General features: G+C 37.8%; 1 protein-coding gene across 7 annotated transcripts in view; it reads left to right on the top strand.

Annotated features, from left to right (window-relative positions):
- The first annotated feature begins 303 nt into the window (after window positions 1–303).
- Window positions 304–22,418, top strand: part of LOC105049618 (uncharacterized) — a 47,231-nt gene continuing 25,116 nt past the window's right edge. For 3 of the 7 annotated variants that reach the window (XM_010929338.3, XM_010929334.3, XM_029265951.2), the window contains exons 1-11: window positions 304–536; window positions 1,849–2,026; window positions 2,404–2,545; window positions 4,606–4,757; window positions 7,696–7,821; window positions 12,121–12,204; window positions 12,323–12,385; window positions 19,312–19,443; window positions 19,541–19,747; window positions 20,964–21,080; window positions 21,912–21,961. In XM_010929338.3, the coding sequence (XP_010927640.1) occupies window positions 1,898–2,026; window positions 2,404–2,545; window positions 4,606–4,757; window positions 7,696–7,821; window positions 12,121–12,204; window positions 12,323–12,385; window positions 19,312–19,443; window positions 19,541–19,747; window positions 20,964–21,080; window positions 21,912–21,961 (1,202 nt within the window). In that variant the 5' untranslated portion in view covers window positions 304–536; window positions 1,849–1,897. Of the gene's footprint in view, window positions 537–870; window positions 921–1,327; window positions 1,404–1,848; window positions 2,027–2,403; window positions 2,546–4,605; window positions 4,758–7,695; window positions 7,822–12,120; window positions 12,205–12,322; window positions 12,386–19,311; window positions 19,444–19,540; window positions 19,748–20,963; window positions 21,081–21,911; window positions 21,962–22,418 lie in introns of all 7 variants that reach the window. The other 4 variants (XM_010929336.4, XM_010929335.4, XM_073262289.1 and 1 more) reach the window with 4 other exon arrangements.

Genomic DNA, 22,418 nt, shown 5'->3' with positions numbered 1-22,418 from the left:
GTAAAGAAAATACAAATTTTATATAATAAAATAAATATGATAATAAGATAGGAAAAAAGAGAACTTATATCATACGGTAGTAGATGCTTTAAATTTTTATCTCAAGATACATATTATTCTAGAAGAAGAAACAGATAATAATGTATAGTGCCAGAGAGTACACATTTCAGCTGGATCTTTCGCAGTGGACGCGTGAGAGACTTTAATCTTCCGAAGTTCCATCTTCATATTTCCACAGCCATGACCGGACCGTCCGGCCCGGTTCAGGCGAGTCGACAACGGGTGGGGGTAGGTATAAAATGTGGACCTGGCGCAGGACCATGCGAGTCGGGCACACGGTCTATTTAATGCCTCCCACGCCCGTGTCCCCGACCCAACTTCTTCTGTCCGTGTGCCCTAGTCCCCAAATCTTGAGAGCGAGGTAAAGCGAGAAGAAGGGGAAAGAAGGGAACGAGAAAAAGAAAGGAAAGGAGCGAACCGGAGGGCGGTAGCACTCGACGGCAGCCGCAGCCGCCGGCGGATGCACGCGGTGGCCGGTAGGTCTTCCTAGTTATATTTTTATCATCTTCGCCCTCTGTTCCTGTTCTTTGTTTCCCCTTTAGATTTTTTGCAGCTGATAGGAGCTAACCGTAAGCGGCCGTTGCGGTAACGGGTACTGCCATCGCTCGGCTGCAGCCAAAAAAGGACATCTTGTTCTCTTCTTTCGCTTCTGCTTTTTCCGTGATCTTGTCTTGAAACATGCAAGAGAATTACTATCCATTTGCTCGTCTTGAATCTTTAGAGAATTGGCGAAAATTCAAAAACGATTCTGGACTCTTATTTTTGGTTACGTGTGAGACAAGTGGGAATTAATATGATTATCTCGTGCAGTTCTTCTGCTTTCTTGAAAGCTTGATGTCTGATGTTTCCTTTGATGATAGGTAAGTACTCCATTGGAGTATTTTTGTATTGGACCTCTAGCGGGAATCAGCTTGCACTCTTGAAATGTCAAAAGTGATTCTTTGTTCTTCTTCCGGTTCTCGAAAAAGTCCCAAACTTTTCAGATTTTTTTGAAGCTACCTTCTGTATTTATAGAAAAGTCTTTGCATTGTCACGACCAACTTAACCTATTTGATATGAGGAGTAAATTTCATCTTTAATTCTCCGGTTACTTGCAGTCTTCACTTGCAACACCTTTATCGGCTACTCTGATTTATTATTATCTTTTTGTTCTGTGTTAGGGATTATACAAATTTCTGATCCTATATAATTAGGAAATTAATGGCATAAAGTTTCCATTGTCTCATTGCCACATTACTAGGATAATCTTTTTTTTTTTTTTTAATAGTTTATAATAAGAAGTGCACCATCTGGAAAATGTGTGTGACAGGGGGAAATCAACGAGAGTGCAACAATAATAAAAGGTAGTGAATGTTCAATCACTTAAACTCAGCAATCAGCCTTTTCATCTCTTAAATTGAAGTACTATGAATTTGACAATTATCCTAATCACTAGAACTTTTGTGGTCCGCATGCCTTTGACAACCAATCTCTTGTTTTATATTTAGAACTGATGAAATTAGTTCTTTTTTTTTAGATGTTCGTCAATAACCTTTTATACTTTGATATTCCACTGCAGCCCACTCTTGTTGAGAGTTTTGATGATGGATTCTTGTTGTACTATGGATATGTGATTACTTCTTTTGCATTAATGCTTGTCATTACCTTGCTTGTTTTATGCTGTTGTTTTTTTATTTGTACACCTTAATGATCGTACCGTTAGTATTGTATTCAGTATTTTTTTTTGTTAATTCTTAGTTGTCTAATTTGTTTTAAAGTTTTTTGTTGAAATATATTGTTTGTTTTCAGCTGTGAATTCACTTGGGAACCACAAGGTTTATGAACTGGTGGATGTTGAATGATCCTCTCCATGGACTTAAATGCATCTCCTTTACCTGAAGAGGATGACGAGCCTTATGAAGAGCAGGCTGAGGGTGAAATCATACATGAAGAGCATGTGGAGTCTGCTGTTGCAACCATGCGCAGGGTATGTAATGCTTGTTATGCAAGATAACTGGTCACATGGGTACATCATCTATAGCATGTCATTAGGTTGGCGATCCTTTTAAGAGAAAGGGCTTATTTCTGATGCAGTCTTGGATGTCTTTATCATCAAGCATATATTCTCATGTGTTTTATTAACTCTTGTATTCCTGGTTATATCTTAACCTTTTAGAATATTGCAAGCAACTATTGCCTCATCATTTCTAAGTTCATCTCATTTTACTTTTCTTGTCATTGTAATTTGTCTTATGGTGCTTTTTAGTAATGTTGGTTTTTGGTTGTACTGGTGGTAGACTTCTTGCAATACTTACATTGTTATATGTGTGACTGTATACATTTCTTTCTGCTTTGTCTCGATAGGAACGAGAAGAAAGGAAGCGTAGGTTGAAAAGAGAGAACCAAGATGAAGGTGCAAAGCGGTTTTCACAACCAATGAGAAATGATTTCTTCCCTCAAAATAGAGGTGGTAGATCCTATGGAAGAGTTAAGGAAGTCCCCCAAGGTATGCATTCCATCCTTATAATTTCTTAATGTTGGATCTACACTAGTATTTCTTGCTTTTTGTTTATACTATCATCTTGACCTTGAAGGAATTCATAGGACATGGTAATCGCAATTATTATAGCTGCTGTTCATTTATTTGATACAAATACAACCAAAGGAATAAAGAAGACTAGATGCTTATTATGTATATTCATGTTCTTTGTGGTGAATTGATGATGGTGCAGAAGACAAGTTCTATTCCCTTCTGGAAGTTAGGGATAGGAAATTTGATTCTAGCAAAATTGATGAATTGGTTCAAGGGGAACAAAATTTGATTTGAACATCAAATCCAATACTGTTTTCCAGGAAGACAAGTAAGTGAGTAGCACGTAAATGAATGGTATATTAGTATGTCCTTGCAAAGACTATAACCATGGAGAAACATATAAAGTGCCTTCAGAATTTTCAATCTGGCTGTCAGCTCAAACATTGTGTGTAACTTAGATGTGGATTGTAGAACCAATGATTCATGAATCTGATGCCAAATTATGTTAATAAACATGATACAAAGAACTGATGCACAATGAGACACTTTAAGCTAGAATTTCTTTAAAAAGTTGAGACTTATTGCAGATTTTTTTCCTTAAAGGAAAACCCAGAGACAAGTGCCTAAAAAAAGGGGGAAAAAAAAACTGAAACCTGGTTGATTGGAACCTGTAAATGCCTAGGAGGTTGCCTTTTGGGTCATTGTATATATGCATTATTCTAGATGTGTAAATGTGCACAATATTTTCATATATGCATATGGATATGATTCATGTATTATATATATGGATGCAAATTTATATGCATATCGATATTTATTCATATGTACACATGGATACACTTTCATATGTTCTATCATGCCAATGGATATAGATCATGGATGCCTGCATAACAAGGATTATTTTTTGCATTTTTTTAAATGAACAGCACATGGATGCAAGTGAAGAAATATTAGACTGTATAAAGAAAAGCAACTTGTATCAAGTTTAGAAAAGATTTTTAAGGAATAAGTGCTATATTAGTTGCATGAGTACTCATACAGATTATTCAGCATATTCATGTTGGGATGTTCTAAAATATTATTTTTGGAACAATAATGCTGACAGCTGAGTGGTAGGCTTGCATGATAGTCTTGGCCAATCACTGGAGTTCACTTGAGCTATCTGAAACCATTTGTTTTTCCCATTAAAATTTTTCCTTATTTTTCTTTTATTTTTCTTTTATTTTGTTCTTATTTCCATTGCAACAAGTCTGAAACTGAACTAACTAATCATTTAAATACTTTGGCCCATGGTTGACCTAAAACATGCTTTAAAACTAAAATGCTAACCTGAAATATTGTGGACACATGCTTCAGCTATAATTTTTTTTTTTGTGAAGTCTTCTTTTTAAATCTCACATACGACTTCTGCATGTAGTTGAATTGTTGAGCAAACTAGGGCAATGAAGCATCAGAGAACAACTTTACCATGAGATGATTATCTCCTGCAAATTTGAATGTTGAAAAATTTTTGGCCTTGCTTGTCATGGCTTTTGATTGCAAAAAGCTTTTGGAACTCAGAGGTTCTAGAATGTTTGCATTTATTTTGGGCAATAAATTTATGAAATTTGATTTATTTGTTTTATCTGATTTTTTTTTATTAAGATGTTTCTCTTCCTCCTAGCTTCCACTTTTCATACTATTTTTGAACTGCATATTGTTCCTTTCTGGATTTTGTTTACTGGATGCTTACTTTCCTTTTGTCATTTCATTTTAGTCTTGATGCTTATTCACTCTTTTTTTTTTAAAATATTTGGAGTTTATATCATCCAATCATGGAAACAGCCTCTCCACACTTGGGGGTAAGGCTGCATATATCCTCCCCAAACCCTGAAATAGCAGGAGCCTTATGCATTGGGAGACCCCTTTTTTTAGTTTATTCATCCATTGCTTTCTTATTGATTAGAAGGTTACTCCATTGCTTATATGCACATGTGTGCAGGACCTGTTAGTGCATGTTGTTTGACAAGATTTCATTCATGTTGATATTACAGGTTGGTTGGATTGCCCTGCATATGGTCAGTGCATAGGCTATATTATTCCTTCTAAAGTTCCTCTAGATGAGACATATAACGAGTCTGTGGTGCCTGGCAAAAGATATTCTTCAAGACAAGTGATTAATAAACAGAGAAGAGCGGGGCGGGAAGTAAGTATGCCATATTAGTGGAAAAATGCTGTCTATATAACTTTTATGTTTATCTAGTCAATTTTTGGCAACCAGGAGGATTATAAGATTGTTTTTGCTTTCCCAATTTTTTAATGTACTTAGGTTTGTTGAGCCTACACATCTTGACTTCCCGCACAGGATTATAACTTATAAGATTCTTTTTGCAAAGTGCTTTATGCCATGGGAGAGGGCCAGCAAAACAAGTACAATGAAAAATGTTGTGCCAAGTATTTTGTGGAAACCATGCAATGGTGGGTTGCTAGGTGGGGATGTTTATTGAAAGAGAGATATCATGGGCTGAACAGAGAAAAGAAAGACCTTGCCTACCATTCTTTATATCCAAGTTTTAAAAGGCAAATTGGAGTTTTATAAATTACAATAAAAAATAATTTTTTTAGGTACGCATGCTTCAATGCAAGTCTTTTAAGTCTTATCTTGATGTTCAGTCGGATCTCCTTGCTGTGTATCTTTCCGGCAAGCCCTGGCAACACTATCTCTATCCCCTCCTTACGTTTCTGCCCCTGTTTTAGTTTTCGCCCTTCTGCCTCTGTTTTTGGTCATCATCTTGTCGTCAGATCTGATCAGCAAAATCATTCTCTCACAGCTTCCGCATCAAACTCGAAGAAGGGCCTTGCTTCCTTCACTTTCTCTGGCACTCCTGCCATAATGTCAGAGAAACTCAATGGTAAAAATTTTCTGAATTGGTATGCTGCTGTTGATGTATGGTTTTTAGGTCCAAGGACTCTCCGAGCATCTAACCAAGAGGGCAGAAGATATCGATGCTGATGAGAGAGACCAGTGGAAGAAGGCTGATTATTAGTTGGTGTCCTTGTTATGGCAGTCCATTGATCCAATGCTGTTAGTGCACTTCTGCTCATATAAAACATGCTATGACATATGGAAGAAAGCTTGGAGCGTCTATTCCAATGATATACAATGTCTGTATGATTCTGTCTATAACCTGGCAACATTCAAAATGATGGATCACGACCTACCCTCATATCTAAACAAAGCTCAATCCACCATTCAAGAAATCAAGTTGATACTAACCAGTGATAACCTTCAGAAGATGCTGGACAAGCTTGACAACATGTATATGGTGTTCGTTCTCCACGATCTTTATAAAGATTTTGACTTTGTTTGGAATCAAGTCCTGACAAATCCTAATATTTTTATGGTGGAGGATCTCATTGATCGTTTGCTGCGAGTTCCTTCTCCGGAGGCAGCATCTGGAGTTGGTTTTCAAACAGTCTCAGAATTTTCAATCTTTGTCTCTAATACGGCTGACCGTGGAGGCCGAGGCCGTGGTCGTGGTGGTGGTAGAGGTGGTCGTGGATCTGGTAATTGCCCTCAATGTTTCTTTTGTAATCGCTTGGGTTATACTCGAGATCGGTGCTATTCTTTGCATAGTTTTTCAGAGAAATTAGCTAATGTGATACAATCTCAGACACCGGATATTGAGAGTGACAACCAGAATGTTTTATCAAACAGTGAATACAAGGAGTATCTTCAGTTTAAAGCAGCCCAACAAGCTTCATCTTCAGCTACTGTAGTCTATACTGATAATTCTACGGTTTACTTCTCTCATTTTTCGTCTGGTGGATCTTGAATTTTGGATTTTGATGCTTCTGATCACATAGCTGGTAATCTTTTCCTTTTCTCAAAATTGTCATCTCCCAGAACATCACATTACATCATCCTTGTCAATGGCTCTAATGCTAAAGTCACTGGCATTGGTCAAGCTACATCTCTCTCTTTTTTATTCTTAAATTTTGTTCTTTTTATATCAAGTTGCCCCTTTAATTTAATATCTATTAGTCAATTTACTTGCACTCTTGACTGCTCTATAACCTTTACTGCTGATTCTTTTCTTATACAGAATCAGAGTGCAGACAATTGGTGTAGAATCTGAATCACAGGGATTTTATTATCTCTAGCCTCCATCCTCTACCATATGTGCTGTCATGGAGACTCCTAGTCTTTTTCACCGTCGTCTGGGTCATTCGAGTCTAAATAAGTTGAGAAAGATGATCTCTCATTTGCAGTCTTTAGAGTGTGAGTCGTGTCAGTTTGGAAAACACATTCGGACGTTCTTTCCAAGCAAGATAAATAATCGAGCAGAGTCTCCTTTTGACATTGTTCATTCTGATGTTTGGGGTCCTAGTCGTGTCAGTTCTATCTTAGTATATAGGTATTTTTTACTTTCATTGATGATTTTTTAAGATGTACTTGGATATTTTTAATGAATGATCGTTCAGAATTGTTTATTATTTTTCAAAACTTATGCAATGAAATTTAAACTCAGGTTGGGCATCCTATTCGCATTTTGCATAGTGATAATACAAAAGAGTATTTTTCTGCTTCCTTCAATTCTTTCAGGGCATCTCGTGGCATGATTCATCAGTCCACCTGCTCATATACTCCACAGCAAAATGGCATAGCAAAAAGAAAACATCGTCATATTATTGAAACAACTCGTATTCTTTTGTTACATGCTAATGCATCCTTAAAGTTTTGGGATGATGCTGTCCTCACCGCTGGTTACTTGATAAATCGAATTTGATAAATCGAATGCCATCATCTGTTCTAAATAATCAAGTACCTCATTCTCTTTTATTTCCTAAGGATCCTCTTTGCATTGTTCCCCCTTGTATTTTTGGTTCTATTTGTTGTGTGTATGATCTTTCTTCAGGTCTTGATAAACTGTCTGTCCGTGCTATTAAATGCATTTTTCTTGATTACTTTCGGATTCAGAAGGGATATCGGTGCTATTCTCCTTTCACACATCGATTTTACATGTCTGCAGATGTCATCTTCTTTGAGAATACATCTTATTTCAGCTCACCGATGGAATCTGAATCCATCTCTTAGCTCTTACTGATTTTCTATCTTGGTTTATCGGTCTTTGTTTCTCCAGCTTCATATGTGCCCGAACCTCCCACTTCGTTTGTTCTGCCGATACATTCCTCACCACGTCCACTTATCACTTATCAGCGTCGACCACAACCTGAGATTTCGGAGACCGTTCCCACTCAAGATTCAGGTGATTCATTTTCTGCTCCAGCATCTCCACCTACCCCTGGCCTACTTGAGCATTCCACTGACTGGCTGTAGCTCTCCGTAAGGCTATACGCTTTAACCGTAATTTTCATTCTATTTATAATTTTTTGAGCTATCATCGTTTATTTTCTTCCCATTATGTCTTTGTTTCTGTCTTGTCTTCCGTTTTTATTCCTAAAACTATCCAGAAAGCACTTTCCTATCCAGGATGGCGTCAGGCGATGATTGATGAGATGGCAGCCTTGGAATCCAATAACAACACATAGACTCTTGTTCCTTTCCCTCCTGGAAAATCTACAGTTGGTTGTCGATGGATTTTTATTATTAAAGTGGGCCCTGATGGATAAATGGATCGTTTGAAAGCATGTCTTGTGGCTAAGGGCTATACTCAGATCTTTGATCTTGATTATGGAGACACATTCTCCCCTATTGCTAAGATGGCGTTTGTCTGGCTCTTCTTATCAATGGCTGTCATGAACCATTGGTCTTTGTATCAGCTGGACATCAAAAATACCTTTCTACATGATGACTTGGAGGAGGAAGTTTATAGCAACCACCTGGGTTTGTTGCTCAGAGGAAGACGAGTCTTGTTTGTAGATTATATAAATCATTATATTGACCTTAAACGGTCTCTCTGGGCATGGTTTGGAAGATTTAGTCATACAGCAATTTAGCATGGTCCATAGTGAGACAGATCACTCTGTGTTTTATAAACATTTGTTCTCTAATCTATGCATCTACCTTGTGATCTACGTAGATGATATTGTCATTATAGGTGATAATCATGATGGTATCAAAGGCCTAAAGTAGCATTTGTTTCAACACTTCCAAACTAAGGACTTGGGCCAGTTGCGGTCTTGGGATTGAAGTACTCAATCAAAAACAGGCATTGCCATCTCTCAAAAGAAGTATGCCCTTGACATTCTGGAAGAGACTGGGATGCTAGATTGTAAATCAATCGATACTCCTATGGATCCAAATGTGAAATTTCTACCAGATCAAGGGGAGCCCTATTTAGACTCAGGCAGGTATCGAAGATTGGTGGAAAAATTAAATTATCTCACCATGACCAGACTAGACATATTTTTCGCTGTTAGTATTGTAAGTCAGTTTCTTAACTCTCCTTGTGACAGTCTTTGGGATGCAGTAGTTCAGATCTTGAGATATATTAAGGGTTCTCCCAGAAAAGGGTTAATTTATGAAAATAGAGGCCACACAAACATTATTGCATATATAGATGCAGATTGGGCAGGATCCCCTAGTGATAGAAGATTGACTTCTGGGTACTATTTTCTTATTGAGGGCAATCTCATCTTATGGAAAAGCAAAAAGTAGAATGTGGTTGCCAGATCAGAAGCAGAATATCGAGCTATGGCCCTTACTACGTGTGAACTTATATGATTGAGACAACTGTTTCAAAAATTGAAGTTTTGCAAGGTAGGCTCTATGAAACTCATTTGTGATAATCAAGCAGCCTTGCACATTGCTTCCAATTCAGTCTTCCATGAGCGGACTAAACATATAGAGATTGATTGCCATTTCATCCGAGAAAAGATCATCTCTGGAGAAATTACTACCTCGTTTTTGAATTCTAACGATCAACTTGCAGATATTTTCACCAAATCACTTTGGAGTCCGAGGGTAACATATGTAATAAGCTTGATGCATATGACATATACGCACCAACTTGAGGGGGAGTGTTGATTGATATCCCTATATTTCTTGATTTGTTTGCAAATCAGGGATTATAATTTATTTCTATATCTAGAGTAGGAGATATTTGTTATTGATTTGTTTTCTATTATAATTGATTCGTTTCCTATTGTAACTATGTAACCTCATGTATAAACACAAGGTGCTTAGGAGACTTCTCCTTAAGCAATTCTGATTATCGACAGTCTTAAGTTCTTGAATAGTTTAATTGGGCTAAATGGATCATAAATATGGTTTAGACAGGTTAAACAAGTCCTAAATGGGCTAGGTTGCAATTGTGTCGATCAACCCAATTTAAACAGGTTGAAACAAGTCAAATAGGTTAAGACTTTAAACTTAAGCTTGACATATTTAATAAATAGGTTAAGTATGGTCACCTATTGATAACCCAGGCTTGGTAAACTTAAACCTCATTGTATCGGGTTGATTGAGGGTTGGGTTGGTGGCTTGGGTTATAAATTACCATCCCTGTTAATATATTTTCTTTATGGACCTGATCTGATCTATCTTGGTTGGCTAGTGGTTTGGGTTTGGGTTGAAAATCTCAACCTAAAAGAAAGGTTTCAAATCTCGACGGGACGTCCCACGGGACACTGAGACGAGGTACTATCCCATGTGTCAGGATAGGGCCGTCCCACCAATATTCCAACGTCCTGATCAGGACATCTTGGGATATCTCCTATGCCAAGTGTTGGGATGGGATGGGACGACGGTGCATCCCATTCTATGGGAAAATCAGGACAGTTCCATCCCACGGGATTTAAAACCTTGCCTAAAAGGATATTGGGCTGGTTCAAGCTATACTTGGCTGGACGTAGCTTGGTCGTAGGTCTCAAGCATGGAATGCCAAACCACGTCCAACCATATCGATGGCCTATTGGTGCATTTCAGATGTTTGATTCAGAACACGGACGAAAATAAAGCGAGGGAGAAGGAAAGAGAGGAAGATAGGGAGAGGGAAGGGGAGGGAGACATCGATGGTGGCCCATCGAGGATGTCGGAGAGTCGTGGAGGTCCTTGAAGGGCCGCGGAGGACCCCGGAGCAAGGGCCTCTGCAGCCTCCAAGCTCCGAGGTCCTCCGAAAGAGGAGAATAGAGAGAGAGAGGGGGGAGGGAGAGATGAGGATAGAGGGGAAGATGGTGTGGGGGCCGTTGGGGTCTCTGAACGGTGTAAATTAACCCCATGGACATAGGGGCGACCTGCCCTTGTTTCAAGGGCGTAAATTGTACTGGTGGCCGGCCAGCATGGGGTCTAGTTTCGAGTCGGCGAACTTTGGTCTCAAGTATTGCTTTCATTGGTAGGTACTAATTCTTTTTTTGGCTTGGTACACTCTAAACTTTGTTAAAGTTAGGGTGCTAGCAACACTAAAGAGATGGCTTTATTTTCTTGAAGTATTTATAAAATACATGTTGTATTAGGACCCTTTAGATTCTTCTAACATTTTTAAATTTTAAATCAATAGTAGTTTTATTTTTTGTAGGATTTATCTTGTGGGTCTTGTCTATGTCTACATTAGGTTGGGGCACTCCCTCATCCCTCATTGTACCTAATCTGGCTTAGTCATCTTTTTTATGTTGATATCCATATATATGTTTGTTGCACGCTCCATGATTTCCTCATGTGATAAGCATGTGAGAAAGAAAATGCACTCTCTTTTATTGTAATCCCTTTCTTAGAGTCCTAATGCTACTGAATCTCTCAACCAATTTCTTTCTTAGAATCTCAAAGTGGAGGCCTGATATCTTTTAACTTATCTTTTTCTTTGGGTGTCAACATGGAAGCTCACTAGGTATTCTTAAAAATGCCTGCTACTTAAATCTCCCAAATCCTTGCACAAGTTTGGAAGTAGTAGAATCTCAACCATCTCTCTAATCTATATTTTTCTAGATAAACAAAAAGGTAGCCATGTCCATCCACATGCATTGCATGCCTCACATCTAGTCTTCTTTAATTACAACAATGGATTTTAGAATAGATAGAAGGCTAAGATATTAAAATCTAGTTAGCTTGGATGGATCCTGACATTCAGAAAAATGCTCCCTGAAAAATACACCCCCCTGTGAAAAAGAAAAAAGAAAAAGAGAGAAGAAGCAGCATAACCTTTGGCATGCATGGCTCACACATGCAATAAATTTGTTCCCAAGTTGGGCTCAAAAGTTGAAACTGCTACCAGTCCTGGATCAGTTTCAAAAATGTTTTGGTTTGAGAATTACATGTAAAAAATCAAACGGTGGAACTGCACAAAGCATTGACGTTCCGAAGATGCTATAAGGGGAAACATGTTTTTTTATACCAGAGAACTTAAATTTCCAACTATGATGGATCATCTTTTTGGACTAAATTAAGTAAATGTGCATACATTTTTAAGCACCATCCATTGAGATATCCTTGACAATCTTTGGAACACCATTCAATATTTCTGAATATGTTGCAGCATTATGAGTTGCAATTTATGGTTGAATACTATTATGATGCCATCCTGATTGATACCTAATGCTCTTTTTTTTTTTTTCTTCTGAAATCTGTCTATGATACTTCTATTTTAATTCATTTCTGGTTCTTTGTCCAGCTTGGATTGGTGATTGATTTGACAAATACTACTCGCTATTATTCACCATCAGAATGGACAAAGCAAGGAATAAAGCATGTTAAGGTAAGAAAATGTCCTTTGTTTTAATTTTTTTTTTTAATTGTTGTTGTTGTCGTCGTCGTCGGCATCATATATGTAACTGTCAGATCTTATACAATTTGATCTCCTCTTACTATTTTAGATTACATGTAAGGGACGTGATGCTGTACCAGATAATGAATCGGTAAACACATTTGTTTATGAGGTAATTTACTGTACTATCCTGAAACCCACTCCCCACTCTCCCCCCCCCCCCCCCCCCAACAAAAAAAACAAAAAAAAAAAATCATGTTGTGTTATTATTTAATCTTTGTTATCAGTTTAGGTAGAATAATTGACAACTTTTCAGATTCTGTGACATACAATATCATCTTATGTCTTGTATTATGGTTAGATAATACGTTTCTTTATTTTTATCCCATCAATTTAAGTAGCAACCAGTTATTGGTGAGTTGGTGATCTGCGTGCTACCATAACATGCTTAAGATGATTATTGGATTATGTAATGACCAAAGTGTTTTGACTTTCGAGGCTTTTATTGATTTCAAAACTGAGAACACAAACTTATAAGTCTATGTAAAAGATTATTTCTTTTTTCTCTTACTCATGCGATTAATTACCAATCAGTCATATTAAGCTGGAAGGTCAAGTGGCTCACGATGATAAATATGGTTACCACTAAACCTTCAAGATAATGGATATTGCTTGGTTGCTTGTATTGATACATTCATTGCTTCGAAGCCAGATGATGGTTGCTTGCTGGTTGCTTTTGTGGTCTGTGAAATTATAGTGCTGATCTTATTTTCGGAATTGTGCTTCCAATTCCTTTTCTTACTATCATTCCTTGTGCCGCTCAATTTTTGAGCAACATATAGTTTAGACCATCATTCTCCGAATTGTCTCGAACTGGACGGTTTAGATTGTGTTAAACCATACCGATGGGATACCAGTCCAGTTGCAGCGTACAAAACGGCACAGTGGCCATCTTGGAGGGAGGGAGAAGAAAGAGAGGAAGAGAGAGGGGGGAGAGAAGGAGAGGGAGAGGAAGAGAGACGACAGTTGGAGGCTGTTCGAGCTCTTGTCGAGCTTGGTAAGGGCGGAGGGAGGGAAGGAGAGAGGGGAAGATGCTTATCGGATCATCAGAGATCCTCAGAGGCCTTTGGGTGGATGGCGACATCGCCGCGACGCCGTCTCTGACGGCTGGCGAGCCAGCTTCGAAGGATGCTAAGGGCAGCCGAGCCTGGAGGAGGGCCTTTGCCTTCCAGTTTGAAATAGGGGTTCACCCCTGTTTCACTTTTTTTTTTGGCCTTTTATCGAGTGAAGTCGGTAATGCAATTACCAACTTCACGGTAGTTTATTTTATTTTATATAATTTTTGTTGAAGTCGGAAACAGAGGCGAACCCCTATTTCAATCCTTCAGCCTTGGCCGCCTTCAGCGTCCCTCAGTGTTGGCTCGTTGGCCATCGAAGACGTTGCAGCGGTGTTGCCATCCATCTAGAGGCCTCAGAGGGCCTTCGGTGACCCAATAAGCATCTCCTCTCTATCCTTCCCTCCCTTCGTCCTTATCGAGCTCAACAAGAGCTCGGATGGCCTTCGGCGGCGGCCAGAGGCTCTCTTTTCCGCTCCCTCTCCTTCTCTCCCTCCCTCTCTTTCTTCTCTCTCTCTCCTTCTTTGCCTTGTTGGTTCGGTTCAGCACGGATTGGTATAGATCCATATCGAACCATACTGTCGGTCGGCCAGCGTGGGGTCCAGTTCCAGTTCGACGGTCCTTGGTTTTAACATTCTCTTTGTAGAATCTCATATCTGGTGCTTGAAGTGCATCAAGCTGTCCAAACCAAAGCATACTTAAGAGAATTTAAATGCGTTGTGTGATATAATGGCCATTTGGTTTTCATTTACATGGAAACCTAAACCTAGCCAAAAATTGTTATTTATTGAAATAAAATTAATTTATGTGCTTGTAAAAATAAGTAAAATTAAATAAAATTTTGTACATGCCTATGTTTTAGAGCACCATAGAAGGAAGGGGTGAGATAGCAGTGAAATTGGGATATTGGATAAAGAAGAATGGTGTTTGACTTGGAGTAGGCTATGGTATTCAAGATTTTCGAGAAATTGGGATGTGGAACTCGTGGCAGTGGGAGACTGTAATGTGTGAAGAGCAATTGTGCTTGGAGATGGAAAGTTTTTTTTTTTTAATTTTAATTTTAAAGATAACTTTTCAAAAAGGCTTTTTTTTTGGATAGGATAGTGTAAATGTTATAAATTTCAAATAAGGGTAATTTAAGATTAAAAGCATGGTTCCCATACTGGCTGATGCTATATCATACCGGTATGCGGTCTCATATTGTACCAACACTCATTTTGCCGGTCCATATTGCATCATGTACCAACACGATAATAGGATGAAATCATTACGGGATCCAGTATCGAGATGGTGAACTTTGATTAAGAATACTTGAAGGATAGTGATATTATTGGACTCAAAGTGTGAAAGATTTTTAAAAATTGAGACTTTTTATAGTGTTATATAATCAACGAGCACATCAAGATAAAACTATTTTTTTTTAACAGATTCTGATTTTGATTGCTTTATACATGTCTAGACATATGTGCAAATGAACATGGTTTTAACTATTTCATAGGCATCTAACATCATTTTCCATCTTAGATATTTCTTCAGATTGCTGTTTATCATGTACGGCATTCAAGTAATTTGCCATTACAAAATCATCATGTAAAATGCTATTTGAATGTTGGCATTGTCTCAACTCTCAACATTCGTGATGTTGAATTATAGGGGCATCTTTACTATGATGTAGAATTATGTTTTTAATCATTGTTGTGCTCTATTATGGATCTGGATCTAGTCTTCAATTCTCAATAGAAAAAGTCAGAAAAAGAAAAGATTAATGCAAAATATTTTCAATCAGTGTCAAATATAAACAAGTTGTTCAAGATGGTTGGGCATTTGTATGAATGGGTCGTTACCCTTCCCTCACTTTCTCTAGCCTAGACTAAGATTTTTTGGGGAGTGCAACAAGGCAAAAAAGGTACCAGATTAGGATTTGGAAGGGATCTAGTTTTTTATTATTTTAGTTTGCGATTATATTAGTAAATTTTATTTAGATTTGTGCACAGCAAGATTCATGCCAGTCTGGTCCAATATGGACTCGTACCGACTAGTATGCCAGCTTGCCGACAATGGCTGGAAGAGATGCCGACAGTAGCCACAGGCAGGCCGTAAGCACACTTGGAGGGCCGTTAAGGCCTTTGCTTTCTCCGTCAAATCTCGATCGAGAGAGAGAGAGAGAAGTGAGGAGGAAAAGAAAAGGAGGGGAAGCCGGTGGAGAGGTCGTCGGAGGGCCTTCGGTTGGCTGTCGTGGCCTCTAGATGGCGCAATTGCGGCCTGCAACGCCATGGGCGTGAAACAAAGGCGATCGCCTCTATTTCATGGATTTTTTAAAAAAATCTTGACCGTAGTGAAGTCGGCACACCCATTGCCGGTTTTACTGTTTCTCTCTCTTTTTTTAAAAAAATTTCTGAAACAGTGAAGCTAGCAATGGATTTGTCGGCTTCACTTCACTATTCATTGTCATTTAAAAAAATGAACTGAATAGGGGCACTCGTCCCTGTTTTGCGGCCACGGCTTCATCCACGCATTTTCCGCCTTCCGGTGGTCACGGCGGTCTCTCCGTCGGTTGCGCCTCTCTTTGGTATCGTTGCTCCCCTCTCTCCTATCTCTCTCGATTAAATGTCCTATCGAGCTATACCGAGCCGTGGAGGCCTCTACGGCCCTCCAACGGCAGCGTCTCCTCTTTTCCTCCCTTCCTCTCTCTCTCTCTCTTTCTCTTTCCCTCTCTCGTTTGGTGTTCCGATTTGCTCGGCCGAACCATTTCGATTTGCCACCGGTACAGTTCGGAATGCCATGAACTGCTTGGTTAGGGACAGTTCGACGAATGCTGGTGCACAAGGTGAATAATGTGTTGTGTTAAGCTGCTTGTGTTTGTCATGGATTTAATTGGATATTTGGTTCCTATTTAGCCTATCTTGTTTGTGTAGGGCCTACAGGAAGACCTGATTGGGGTTAGTTCGATAGTAATTTTCATCTGATCCTTTATTGAGGAAACTTCCCTGTTGTCTAGTGTGCTTATTTTATGCATCATTGAACATATTTCGCTGGCAATTGAATCTTTCATTCAATTTCAATCCGTGACTTTTGGATAAGCTATGGGTGGAAGAAACATGTTGATGGTCCAGAAGAGCATATGATGCGGTTGTTGCTGAAGGCATTAGCATTGAGGCATGGTTGGGGTGGAGGGAGGTTAAAAGAGGGTGGAAGAGGATAGCCAGGGAAAGTGGAGTATGGAGGTTGGATTAGGGTGTAAAAGAGTGGAGGAGGAATTGGTGGGAATGAGAGTGGGGGAAGTGCGTAGAAATATTGATGGGAAGCATGGGAAGGGTGGTGATGAAGGATATGAGGTTAGGGTGGCGAGATAGAGATGGGGGGATGGTTCCTTGTTGGAACTTGGTCCCTCTTACCCTTGAGCAGTGGCATTACATGTGGTGGTAGAAGCTGTCAGGTTTCAGGTGGTGGGTGTAGAGTGGAGGTGAAGGGGATCTGGGATGAAATGGGGTTCCAGGAGAGATGATATATTGGTGGTCACGGGGCAGATCAGCTATAGATTTATGTTGTTTTATATATAATATTTTTGTATTTTATATTAATTGGGCCTGACTTGGTTACTATTGAATTCGATCAACACTTTATTAAAATACAATCAGTTTTTTTTTTGATCAAATGTATTCATGACTTTACTGGGATATTGGTTAAAAATTAATATGTGATAGATTTAGTTAATCAACTCAAATTTGGAGTTGTATTTATTTTAGGATCCGGTCACTTGATCTAGTCAATGTCACTTGGTCTGGATTTTCCAAATTCAATTTATGATTATCAACCCTTCTCAATTATGCTCTGCAGATGTTGTGCAAGTAAGAACAAAGACCTCAGTGAAGTTTTTTCTTAAAGAAACATTAAACAGTTGGTAACCTATTGAGATAGAGGATCACTAAAATATATGTTTAGTGAGTGTTCAATGAAAACTAAATTGCTCCCAGCGTCTTAGTATTATAGTAGCAAATGTTCCAACAAATGATATCTCCAATCTAGTTCTTGTTAAGAATAAGCAAACAAGCTGCCAAAAAAAAAAAAATATGCCAATGAATGCTAATGAAACACGACTTCCACAGATATGCCAAGGTTCCGAAGACAAGAAAGCTTTTCTTTTTTTTTTTAGGGCTTTGACCTTCCCAATGTTCAAATCCTGATTTGCTGGAGCCACACCATATTCATCTTTGAAGAATGTGTAGCAAATAGCACTGTAGAAACTCTGGAAGTCCTTCCATTCAATGCTTAGTGAATAAAATTCAGCGAGTGTTGGTGCAATGTACAGTCTTGAGTCTCTAGCATTGGAGGTACTGTATTATGGCAGATCACAAGAGAGATTTAAACACGTTTTCCATATACTTGATTCGTGTGTTCTGATGTGTCAATAACAAATACACAAGATTATCAAAATTAGATGGAAAATCTCAATGAATTGCTGAATTTGAATTTGTTTAGGCTATCTTTGTAGTTTTTGCAGAATGATATACAAATTCCCCCAGCCTCCTTGCAACTCCTTATGTTTCCTAACAAGTCCTTACAAATATCTGTTCATAAAAGAGTGAGACCACATCAGCTGGATGTTATTTAATAATCATTACAGAGCTTTTAATCCAATCAAATGCCCGATGTATTTTTTGGTAATTTCACGAACTAAAGCCTTGCATTATTTGGGAATAAATTATCCAGTTAAACCTAAATAGGCCTAAATTAAAAATCTTAAGATTTGCACAATGATCAAATGGTTTTATTTGTTTATCTTTTCAGACAATGAGACTTGTCCATGAAAACCTCCAGAACTGCTGACTGCCCAATATCGGTCCTGTGAGATAATTTACCCAAGAAATAGAAGAAAAACCAAGTATTGGAAGAAAGAAGAATGACCTAACAGAACTCGTTAAGAAACTATATAAAAGCAAGACATCTGCCCTTAACCAGGATAGATGATAAGAGCCTTGCCACTCATATATCTTAAAAGAGCAAGATCGAAAAGGTTGGATATTTATTGAGCATCTTTTTGAGGACTGGTTAAAGAGCTTTTAATCCAATTAAATAACCATTGAAATTATCTGGAAGTTTCATGAATTATAAACCTTGCATTAAAAAGTAAATAATGCAATGGAAACAGAATAAGTTTGCACAATAAAATCATAAATTTGCAAAAAAGGCCAAATGGTATGTTGCATATGCAGATGCTGGGATCTGTTCATGAAAACCTGCTAAATGCTTCTGATGGAACATCGGTCTTGGGAAAATGGAGTTTAACCAGTTATTTTAGTAAGAAGAAAGGCCAGAGAAAACCTAATAACCGACTATAGACTTTGGCTAATAAAGCAACGCATCTCAAGATCTGAAGTGCCCATAACCAAGATCTATGATAATTGGTAAGAGATCCACGACCCATATATCTACTGACTGAAGCTGTCAAGCAAAAGTAATGGAGAAAGATCAACTCAGACGTAGGCAGCAGCTCTTAGTGCCAACAGCCAACTTCAACATCATTATCAGAGATCTCAATGCCTTAGTTTCTCCCCACGAAGTCTTGGTTTAATGAAGGGTTTTCCTTGAAGGTTTTAAGTGATGGTTTTTGAATGTTGACCGGCTTTAAGATTTTGGATATACACACAGGTTTCATGGTTCATGCTAAATGGTTGTTTGATTTGGATGATATAATTAAATTCAACAAGTATCAAGGCTTATGAACAGAAACTGTAATTCTTTACCTAAATTTAGTATGGATGTATGTTTTTCAGTTCTTGGATGTGTATTCCTTAGCCGTGTACGTCCAAATTGTCACTCCTTTTGTTCTCTTAAATTTTGTTATGTCTTGGATCATACTATAATTGCTTCTTTTTTACAGCTTATATATGTTCTCTAATTCTTCTAAATTTTCTCTTGAAGATCTTATTTGGAAGAAGTTGGTACATGGTTATGTAATTTTTCCATGATGCTTTCATTTCAGGTTATGCAGTTTATCTCCCGCCAAAAGCATTCAAAGAAGTATATTCTTGTTCACTGTACTCATGGGCATAATCGTACAGGGTTTATGATTGTCCATTTTCTCATGCGCTCACAGCTGTTGCATGTCTCTGATGTATGCTGTGTTTGTATATTCCAAACCTTGCTCTTGGTTTACCTTTTGTTAGCTTCTTGTTTTTCATCAACACCATGTTTGATTTTCTACTGGCCAGGCATTACATATTTTTGCTCAAGCACGTCCTCCAGGGATATATAAGCAGGATTATATTGAATCGCTTTATAAGTTTTACCATGAAAGTCCTGAAAATTTGTTCTGCCCTAGCACTCCAGAGTGGAAAAGGTCTTCTGATCTTGATCTGAATGGTGAAGCTGTGCAGGATGATGATGATGATGATGGTGATACTGCAACTCTTTCATATGTGAGTGTTCCATGCAAAGTTAATTGTCTTATTAATTTGTCCCCTTCCTTTTTGCCTGTATTTATTAGGCTCTAACTTCTAAATTTTTGTCACAACTCCCTGATTCCTGTGGCACAGGATCACACCAGATCTATTGTGAATCATATCATTTATTGGAAGCAAATTAACTATGATAGCCATCTTAAAGTTTGATATTTTAATAGTGCTAAATTTATGACGCGATAACAAAATCTCTTTATGACTTCCTGATTCGATAATCTGATCTACATGCTTTGTAATGATGAAGGTGTGCCTATGATGTGAATGAAATTAGAGATTGCCAAAGTAGAAATGTGACATGGGTTAATGTGCTTAAATTGGCTGTTACAACTTGTTAATGTGCTTAAATCAGTTATTGCAATTTTGAAGTAAAAGAAAGGGGATGGAATAGCGTTTAGTAATGTTTGAGCAACTTTTCTGATTGCTGATTAGTTTCTTCTATTTGAAGTGTGTGTTCTTTTATGCTAATTTTCTTTTGCTTCAGATACTATTGAAAGTAATACTTTGTCTTATTTGTTCTTATCTTCCTTAATTTAGACCAGAATCTAGAATAAAATGCCGTACCTTATAAAAAATTGATGCCTGCTTTAATATTTTCAGGTTGTGATAGGATTTATTTTGCTGATCGTCATGGATTATTTTAGTGGTCTTTTGTGTCAATGGGTGCCAATTTAATTAGTTTTAAGGGTCCTAGTAGGAGTCAAACTTGGAGGAACTAAAACAACATGTTGGTCTTCCTAAAATTGAAATGATTTGGCTATTTTATGTTCTAGGAGTCCTGACAGGGTGCCAAGAGAAGGATCGGACTAGAATTAGCTGGGTGTGATTTAGTCATATGTTCTTTTAATTATTTTGGAAGGTGGTTAGGCTATTAAAAGAGATATGTATGTTGCTGGAAAATCAGTACATGAATTTATTTCGGGATTAGTAGTGGCTGCAGGCTTCTTTTTACTTCTTTTTTTCTTATATTCTATCCTGTTTAATTCTTCACTGTCTTCTCTCTTTCTTGCTTAAGCACTTCTTAATCAGGTGTGATCCCTAATGTCAATTGTGATGAGCTCCATTTCTTTTATCCTGATTCTCTGGCTTGTTTTAACATTTATCTACTTGCAGCTCTAATTATTATCAGTTATCTTGAGTAAGTTGTTTGACTTTGGGAATCTTATGATACTGGCAGGAGCATATGGAAAACAAAATTATAACAAATGATGATGTTTTGGGGGATGCAATACCGTATGACCAGCAAGACTCTCTGCGTCTGATTTGTTACCAGTTACTTGATTTAACGCCTTCAGTATGGAATCTCTTACCTCTCTTCTACGTTCCCAAGACTACACTTTCTTAATTAATTGTCCAGTTGAAGTTGCTATATTTGTATATCGTGTTCCCCATTTAACATACCATAGTGAGATAACTGTCTGAAATCTGAATCTTTGAATAATGTTACAAGGTTTTTGAAGTTTTCATCTACAGTTTTTTAAGAAAGTATATATTTTTTGGATTTTTATTGTTAATTTTTTAGAATAGTTTGAGACTTTTTGTGAATATTTTCTGGGATTATTCTGAGCTTTTTCATTCTCATCTTTTCCTTCAAGAAAGGTTTGCTATACCAGTGTGTATCATTCCATACCAGCCATAGTATATTGTATTGGTACCAAACCAAGACTCCATATGGGGGGTGTATCGAGTCTCAGTATTGCTGAACTGATCCGTATATCGGTTGTATTGACACTATCAACATCGTACTAGTATGGGGTCCAATATCGAGATCACAAACCTTGATCAAGGTGTTTGCAGTATTTGTTAAACACCATCTCTCTTCTCCAATTTCCCCCCAATTGTTTTGTAAATTCTTAACTTGTAACTGTTGCAAATGCTAGCTTTGACTTTGACATTATGATACACACATAATTTGCTGTTTGCTCATTCACTTAGAAGCTAGTTCTAGTTATGAAATTTAATGCAATGTTATGCAATATTAAGTGTTTTTTACAATATGGTTTAAGTATTTTTATTTCACAATTTTAACCGGTGCATAAAAATTTAATTTTTCTAGGAGTTTGCATTTTATTATTGATCTTGATGGATTATCTCTTATACAGTTCTTGTTTTTGTTGGTCTTTAGGTAAGGGGGAATGCACAATTTCCAGGATCACACCCTGTTTCTCTCAACAGGTCTATTTCTTTTTTCAAATCAAAATTCCTCTTACTGATATTGAATACATAGCCAAGAGTAATTGTGGTTTATGTGATTTTGAGGACCATATAATCCTTTCTGTAGTCATTTTAAAGTCGATACTTTGTTCTATTCTCAGTTTGTATCTTTGTATTCTGGTTTATGATTCTCATGAACTTTCCAAAACCTTGCTAAAACCAATGTAATTGGTTTCGCTGTGAAGGCATCACCTCTGAGACCTTGGGCATCTTCTGATCTTTTCCTCGACTTGGATCCTTTCCAACTTAATGTTTATGCAAGAGGCCATCTTAATTTGCATGTATATGATTCATTGTTGCGGCTTATTTTGTTGCAGCCTGTGTGTATTAGGTGCCAAGGGTTGTTAAAACTCCTATTTTGAAAATCAGCTATTTAGGTTTGCAGTCGAAAAAAAATTGCTCGATCATTAGATTACCA

Source organism: Elaeis guineensis, chromosome 8 (genome assembly GCF_000442705.2).
Source record: "Elaeis guineensis isolate ETL-2024a chromosome 8, EG11, whole genome shotgun sequence".
Classification (NCBI taxonomy): Eukaryota; Viridiplantae; Streptophyta; class Magnoliopsida; order Arecales; family Arecaceae; genus Elaeis; species Elaeis guineensis.
The sequence above is the reverse complement of the archived record's forward strand: the minus strand, read 5'-3'. Positions and strand labels throughout refer to the sequence as shown.